Below are 8,500 nucleotides of genomic sequence, written 5' to 3' on the forward strand. Positions count from 1 at the left end.
GTCCTCTGTTTTTACTTTAAAGGCCTCGTCTGCTGCATTGACCTAATAGTCCAAAGTGTAGAAATGACCGATGTTGAATGAGCGAACAAATCTCCGCAGTGACCAGCAGCATTAACAATCTGTTTTGTTTTTCTGCTGTTCCCGTGGCTCCATTTTAAGGCAATGTTCGTCTTTCCTTGAAAAGATAAAACATGACCTTTTGAATCACATTGTGTGTCAACTCTGTATTGTTTACCTTAAAATGCTTTAGTCTCCTCTGTTGTCTGTCATAAACTGTAGAGATGTATCTCCAAACGTGTATATAGATGTGGCTCTTAGAGTGCTTTTCAGAAGTTTCAATTCCTGTCTCATTAGCATTTCAAATCAGATTGTATTTGTCACATGCCCCGAATACAACGGGTGTAGACCTTAACAGTGAAATGCTTAATTACAATCCCTTATCCAACAATGCTTTAAGAAGTTAAAAAAATATGTAAAATTAACAAATAATTCAACAGTAGCAGTAAATTAACAAGCGAGGCTATGTACAGGGAGTACCGGTACAGAGTCAATGTGCGGGGGCACTGGGTAATTGAGGTAATATGTATATGTAGGTAAAGTTAGTGACTATGCATAGATTATAAACTGAGTAGCAGCAGTGTAAAAGAGTGGTCTGGGTAGCCCTTGATCAGCTTTTCAGGAGTCTTATGGCTTGGGGGTAGAAGCTGTTAAGAAGCCTTTTGGACCTCGACTTGGCGCTCCGGTACCACTTTCAGTGCGGTAGCAGAGAGGACAGTCTATGACTAGGGTGGCTGGGGTCTTTGACCATTTTTAGGGCCTTCCTCTGACACCGCCTGGTGTAGAGGTCCTGGATGGCAGGCAGCTTAGCTCCAGTGATGTACTGGGCCGTACGCACTACCCTCTGTAGTGCCTTGCGGTCAGAGGCTAAGCAGTTGCCAAACCAGGCAGTAATGCAACCAGTCAGGAAGCTCTCGATGGTGGAGCTGTAGAACCTTTTGAGGATCTGAGAACCCATGCCAAATCTTTTCAGTCTCCTGAGGGGGAATAGGTTTTGTCGTGCCCTCTTCACAACTGTCTTGGTGTTCTTGGACCATGTTGGTGATGTGGACACCAAGGAACTTGAAGCTCTCAACCTTTTCCACTACAGCCCTGTCGATGAGAATGGGGGCGTGCTCAGTCCTCCTTTTCCTGTAGTCTACAATTATCTCCTATTGTCTTGATCACATTGAGAGGTTGTTGTCCTGGCACAACACGACCAGGTCTCTGACCTCTCTGTAGGTTCTCCTGTTGTGTCATCGGCAAACTTGATGATGGTGTTGGAGTTTGCCTGGCCTTGCAGTCATGAGTGAACAGGGAGTACAGGAGGGGACTGAGCACGCATGCCTGAGGGGCCTCCGTGTTGTGGATCAGCGTGGCAGATATGTTATTCCCTACCCTTACCACCTGGGGGGCCCATCAGGAATTCCAGGATCCAGTTGCAGAAGGAGGTATTTAGTCCCAGGGTCCTTAGCTTAGATATGAGCTTTGAGGGCACTAAGGGACACCATATCATGGCAGTGTTTTCAGTTTTTGGTGTCAGGGAGTCAAACCTGTAAACATGGTTGTTTTGTCATGCTGTTTCTCCTGCTCTGTTTGTCCCATGCAGTACCCTGGAGTGGCTAAAAGCATCGACAGTGACATCAACAACCTGATGACTCTCCTCACCATGAGCAACGCACTGCCTGAAGGTGATGATCCCTGAACGGATTTCAGATTTGTTTTGTAGAATTAGATTTTTATTTTATGTATTTTATTTGTAGCATGATGTAGTAATCACATTTATGACTTAGCGTAAATCACACATGCAGCACAACATAACGTGGAGAATATACTGCCCCCCTCCCTGTAAGCACACACTGATCCTGCTTTCATCCTGTTCGCACACATACGGGGCTCTATTTTAACAACCCTAACGCAATAGTAAATATAAGAGCAGGCGGTAGTGCTATAGGTTTGGAGTGTGTCAGAAATATTTTTGCAACCAGAATAATGGGTGCAGTAGCTGGGTTTTGATGAATAGACAAGTTGAAGGCATGTTGAGGCTTGACCCTTTTCACTGGGCAATCAGAACGTGCTCCATTGATAAATATGTGGTTGGTTCAAGTTGTGTATTTACGGTCTTTTGTGTATTATGTCGTCATCTGCTACAATTGGAATGTTAGTCCGTTATAGCCTAGTTTGTAAAATAGCCTACAGAAAAAAAAATCTAGGCCTATCCCATATTTGCTAAATATGCTTGGCTTAAATATGGATATGCAGTACCAGTCAAATATGTGGACAAACCTACTCATTCTAGGGTTTTTCTTTATTTTTTATTATTTTCTACATTGTAGAGTAATAGTGAAGACATCAAAACTATTAAATAACCCATATGGAATCATGTAGTAACCACAGGCAACGATCGGAATTCCCGCGATTTGACTGTTTGGTCCAAGATGCATTATATTTTTTTTAAAGATGAGGGAAAACTTTATGCAGTCTGTTTTAAACATTGGTGATGTACATAAAACTACTGTGTGCACATTTGTTGGCAAAATCAATGCCATAACCAATTGTATTTCCGCTAAGACCAGCTTTCGGTCCTTCTTCAATATTTCTAGTTGCGCTGACTGAAATTGGCATTTTGGCGCACATTTTATTTCCACACCTCCACCTCAGCACAAACGTGCTGATGTTAGACAGGTAAATTGTCGAACCTGGCTTAAGGGGTGGAAAATGCCAGTGCACCAGTTTTTACATGACAATTTCTAACTAATGTGCGTTTGACAGTTACCGCCTGCCAAAAATAAAGCCCACGCAGTCATCGACAGCAGAGTCACCCAGCAGATGATCGATGATGGTGTCCAATACCCATCATTCTGGGCCTCCACTGTACTCTGGGAATGATCCGAGCACACATCCCTCTAGGCCTCAGTCGACCATAATCCATAACCATAATCTGTTTCTCTATATCTCTCTCGCTCTTTCTCCCTCTGTTAACATCTTGTGCAGGTCTCTTCCCTGAGCATCTGATTGAGGTGATGAGCAGAGAGCTGGCACTGGAATGTGATTACATAAGAGAGGCCAAATGTGCCAAGAAATTCCAGTGAGTGATCAAAACAACCAGATGAGCTTTCTCTTAAAGCCCACCTCCCCCGTAACTATTTTCATCATCTAATCGTCACAGCAAGCTCCAGAAATGAAGGGGGGGAAATGTGGCTTTATCTTTTGGATGTAGCCAAGCAATAGGAATTTGTGATGACTCAAGCAGTGGCTTTTTAGTGAGCACTTAGTAAATCCATAAATCCCAAGGGGGCCAAGGTAAATGAATCTCTTAAACACAGTGACTTTTCCAGATCGTGGTGGGAGGACAACACAGCATATTATTGTATGACTCCAGATCAGGAAATGTACTGTAGCCTGTAGGGTCTACGAATAGCCACTCCAGGCCTTTGGGGAGTGTTGGTTGGATGACTTTGATATAAAAGTGCATCATTCGTCTACAGCCAGCCAGCATTTAAATATAGCCGATCTGGACATAATACAAGGAGACAACAAGCACCCCCTCTACATACCCTGTCCTCATGGCCCCTGTCCCCGCTCCATGATCCCCAAGTTTGTTGGCAGGCAGGGCGAGGGTGAGAGAAGATTTGTGTCCAGAGAGGAGGCTCCTGTTACATACAGTACGCACCAGCTGTGGATGACATGCTTTTTCACCTTGACCATGACCGGTGGACTCTCCCTTCTATACATGTTCATGCAGTATTAAACAGTGATTTGTACAGCTAGAGTGTAGACACGGGAGGATTATTTGAGGCATTGTGGAGATGAGTTGTTGCAGAGGTCACTCACTGACACATCTGTGGAGTTTGAACAGAAGATCATACCGTGTTATTATAAATTCATACAGTAACATAATGCCATTTCTGAAACACTGGAAATATCCTGTGAATTGTCATGACATAAATACTGCACATATACTCCCATTTAGTCATAAGAGTTTAGTCATAAGAGCTTGAGTTTTCAACGCTGTGTGTTGTGTTGTTCCCGCGTCTGACGATGGTTATGTGATTGGTACAGGGAGCTGCTGAAAGACCACCCGTTCTTCTACGTGCCAGATGTAATAGACGAGCTGAGCAGCAACGCCGTCCTCACCACAGAGCTGGTCCCAGGCTTCCCTCTGGACCAGGCTGAACAACTCTCCCAGGAGCTCAAGAACGAGGTCACTGTATGCTGCACCTGTGTTCATTAACAAAGGCCACCATTATGTATTTTGGTATTTACTTATTGTACGTTGTGTACTTGTGGATTTTGATGTGTGCTTTCTGCTTGCCCAAGCTTGTTTTGATGTGTAAGACAAACGCCACTACAGAACTAATTTCTGTCTCATTTCTGCCCCTTGGTGGTGAAATTGCAGACTGAAAAATGTGTGTTCTTAAAGTATCTTTCTTTCTCTCTGCCTTTTTCTTGCTGTGTGTGTGTCAGATCTGTGAGAATATCCTGAAACTTTGTTTAAGGGAGCTGTTTGAGTTCAGATACATGCAGACTGACCCCAACTGGTCCAACTTCTTCTACGACCCACAGACACACAGGGTGAGTTTTAACTCTTGTTATCAATTTCATCATTAGAGTCCTGTAACTAATGTTGATGACCCTCCTAAAGGTTGTCTGTTTAAATGGGTCTTCTTGGTGTCTTCTGTAGAGCCTGCCAAGCCTATACAGTAGCCACCTCCAGTAGCACGATGTTGTTGAATGCTTAGAATGACTAAACATTACTTCTGTTCCATCCATAGGTTGCATTGTTGGATTTCGGAGCCACAAGAGGATTTAGTGAGGACTTCACTGACATCTACATCGAGGTAAGCTATTAGGCTTTATCCCACAACAAAACATAGCCGATCAAAATGATTTATTTGACGTGTGTGTGACATTCATTGTTTTAATCAGCTCATCAAGTCTGCAGCAGAGGGAGACAGAGAGGGGGTTCGGAGAAGATCAGTAGAGCTCAAGTTCCTCACAGGTTATGAGTCAAAGGTGAGTCCAATCATTCGTTCTCAACACATGAATCAACAATGCCACGTACTAGTTTATTTTGTCGTAGACAATGAATTGAGAAGGCTCTTCATTACTCCATGGCATAAACTGAGTAGTGAATACCCATAACTTAATTACAATGGCTCCCCCTGAACCCACTAAAAAACACACAAACACATACAGGTTATTACTCTCTCTGAGTATGTTCTGTCCGTCCCCTCCCTCAGTCCATGGTGAACGCCCATGTGGACGCGGTGATGATCCTGGGCGAGGCCTTTGCCTCTATGGAGCCTTTTAACTTCGGCGCCCAGAGCACCACGGAGCGCATCCACAACCTGATCCCCGTGATGCTGAAGCAGCGCCTCACCCCGCCTCCCGAGGAGACCTACTCTCTCCACCGCAAGATGGGCGGCTCCTTCCTCATCTGCTCCCGCCTCGACGCCAAGCTCGGCTGCAAGAACATGTTCCAGGAGGCCTATAACAACTACTGGAGGGGCCGCCCCAACCGACCTAGCCAGTGACGAACACCGCAGAGGGCCAATAGCAGGGCGACAGCATCAGGGTTACAGAGGGTGTGGACTATAAGGGGAGGAATGTTGACCCTAGCCAGACTTTCTCTGCTGTTAATTTAATGTATATGAATGGCACTTTTTTGCCCGTCTCTCCCCCGAACCAGAATATGTGTGTATATTCATTACCGGTCCAAAGTTTTAGAACATCTACTCATTCAAGGGTTTATCTTTATTTTTACTATTTTCTACATTGTAGAAAAATAGTGAAGACATCAAAACTAGGAAATAATACATATGGAATCATGTAGAACCAAAAAATATATTTGATGTTTTAGATTCTTCAAAGTAGCCACCCTTTGCCTTGATGACAGCATTGCACACTCTTGGCATTCTCTCAACCAGCTTCACCTGGAATTGTTTTCCAACAGTTTTGAAGGATCGGGGCGGCAGGGTAGCCTCGTGGTTAGAGCGTTGGACTAGTAACTGAAAGGTTGCAAGTTCAAATCCCTAAGCTGACAAGGTAAAAATCTGTCGTTCTGCCCCTGAACAAGCAGTTAACCCACTATTCCTAGGCAGTCATTGAAAATAAGAATATGTTCTTAACTGACTTGCCTAGTTAAATAAAGGTAACATTTAAAAAAGGAGTTCCCACATATGCTTAGCACTTGTTGGCTGCTTTTCCTTCACTCTGCGGTCCGACTCATCCCAAACTATCTCAATTTGATTGAGGTCGGGGGATTGTGGAATCCAGGTCATATGATGCAGCACTCCCATCACTCTCCTTCTTGGTCAAATAGCCCTTACACAGTGTTTGGTGTCATTGTCCTGTTAAAAAACAAATGCTACTCCCACTAAGTGCAAATCAGATGGGATGGCATATCGCTGCAGAATGCTATGGTAGCCATCTTGGTTAAGTGTGCCTTGAATTCTAAATTAATCACAGTGTCTCCCCCACACCGTCACAACTCCTCCATGCTTCACGGTGGGAACTACACATGCGGAGATCATCCGTGCACCTACTGTGTCTCACAAAGACACGGTGGTTGGAACAAAAACTCTCAAATTTGGACTCATCAGACCAAAGGACAGATTTCCAACGGTCTAATGTTCATTGCTCGTGTTTCTTGTCCCAAGCAAGAGTCTTCTTCTTATTGGTGTCCTTTTAGTAGTGATTTCTTTGCAGCAATTTGACCATGAAGGCCTGATTGACAGTCTCTTCTGAACAGTTGATGTTGAGATGTGTCTGTTACTTGAACTCTGTGAAGCATTGGAATGCAATCTGAGATGCAGTTAACTCTAAACTTATCCTCTGCAGCAGAGGTAACTCTGGGTCTTCCTTTCCTGTGGCATTCCTCATTAGTCAGTTTCATCATAGCGCTTGATTGTTTTTGCGACTGCACTTGAAGAAACTTTCGAAGTTCTTGAATTTTTCCGGATTGACTGACCTTCATTTCTTAAAGTTATGATGGACTGTTGTTTCTATTTGCTTATTTGACTTGGTCTTCTACCAAATATTGCTATCTTCTGTATACCTTGTCACAAAATTCCACAATTTAACTTTTAACAAAACATGCCTGTTTAATTTAAATGCATTCCAGGTGACTACCTCATTAAGCTAGTTGTGAGAATGCCAAGAGTGTGAAAAGCTGTCAAGACAAAGGGTGGCTACTTTGAAGAATCTAAAACAAAATATATTTTTATTTGTTTATTTTGGTTACTACATGATTCTGTTTGTTTTTTCAGTTTTCACTATTACTCTACAATGTAGAAAATAGTAAATAATAAAAACCTTTGAATGAGTAGGTGTGTCCAAACTTTTGACTGGTACTGTATATATTTTTGTGTGTGTTATTTGGAGTATATTAACCATGGCTGTCCAGTTAACATATTCACAAGACGTATCAGATGGTTGATTGTCTAGGTTGAGTTAACTGGGATAAATGCCATGATGTGTGTGTCTGAGAGAGAATTGTAAAGCTATTGTGAATTCAAGACAGTTGGTTTCTTGTGACGTGGGGATATGATACTGTCTAATGGGCATAAAACCAGTGGTGGTGATGAGACGGCAGTTAAATATATTAAAGAACAGTGATATACTGTTAATGGCCTATATTTTCCAGCATGTGGCAGTAGTTCTAGTGTCCTATGAGGACAAATGCTCATGTGATTCATACCAAAGTGTAAAAGGATGTTTTCTCACACTTAAGCATATTGCACACGTTAACAGGTTGCAGACCAATTCCTGTTGAGGGAGAATATTTGAGGACAATCTCCTGTAAAGCCTGTCCCTATAAACACATTTACATTTGGGAAACATGAAATATCATAATATATTTATCAATAATCAGCACTGTCATGACACGGTTACTTCTGCGAGGTGGAGATGGTTGATGGATGGGACATGGCCTTACTTCCAGTGGAAATAAGAACATACGTTCTCATTGACTGACCTACTTCATTTTGGTGCTATAGGCCCATGGTTGTGTTTTGACACTAAAGTGTTGTTCTTGTGGCCTGGTGGGCTTATGACATTTTGATCATGGTGTCCTTTATTAACAGCAGGTTTTTACATCAGTTGACAAAACTGCTGTTTTGTCATTAAAGCCTGTCTTTACTTTGATGGAAAGACTGTTAAGGCAAGAGAAAAGTGATTCTAAATCACTTTGTGAATATAAATGCAAAAGTATTGCTACAAGGATGTTTAGAAATGAATGCCGCTATGCATCTTTTATATTGATATCAGCAGAATTTTTATAATCAATTACGTTCTTTGTGTTATGATAAATATTAAATATTTGACTTGACACTTGTTCCAATCAATGTTGCGTGTGCACTCTTTTATTTTAGCTTTGGAATAGATTATTAGTCTATCTGCAGAGACAGAAATTCTTCAACACAAATGAGTAAGTCTTGATATCAGAAGAGTTGAGGAAAAT

General features: G+C 42.5%; 1 protein-coding gene across 7 annotated transcripts in view; it reads left to right on the forward strand.

The window, feature by feature from the left end:
• The window catches only part of LOC118386931 (atypical kinase COQ8A, mitochondrial-like), a 35,406-nt gene extending 27,022 nt beyond the window's left edge, over nucleotides 1-8,384 (forward strand). For 5 of the 7 annotated variants that reach the window (XM_052523723.1, XM_035774942.2, XM_052523725.1 and 2 more), the window contains 7 exons: nucleotides 1,646-1,727; nucleotides 3,031-3,124; nucleotides 4,099-4,246; nucleotides 4,504-4,611; nucleotides 4,812-4,877; nucleotides 4,966-5,052; nucleotides 5,280-8,384. In XM_052523723.1, the coding sequence (XP_052379683.1) occupies nucleotides 1,646-1,727; nucleotides 3,031-3,124; nucleotides 4,099-4,246; nucleotides 4,504-4,611; nucleotides 4,812-4,877; nucleotides 4,966-5,052; nucleotides 5,280-5,573 (879 nt within the window). In that variant the 3' untranslated portion in view covers nucleotides 5,574-8,384. The remainder of the gene's footprint in view (nucleotides 1-1,645; nucleotides 1,728-3,030; nucleotides 3,125-4,098; nucleotides 4,247-4,503; nucleotides 4,612-4,811; nucleotides 4,878-4,965; nucleotides 5,053-5,279) is intronic. The other 2 variants (XM_052523724.1, XM_035774943.2) reach the window with 1 other exon arrangement.
• Nucleotides 8,385-8,500: the final 116 nt, after the last annotated feature.

The sequence above is a fragment of the Oncorhynchus keta genome, chromosome 8 (genome assembly GCF_023373465.1).
Source record: "Oncorhynchus keta strain PuntledgeMale-10-30-2019 chromosome 8, Oket_V2, whole genome shotgun sequence".
NCBI lineage: Eukaryota > Metazoa > Chordata > Actinopteri > Salmoniformes > Salmonidae > Oncorhynchus > Oncorhynchus keta.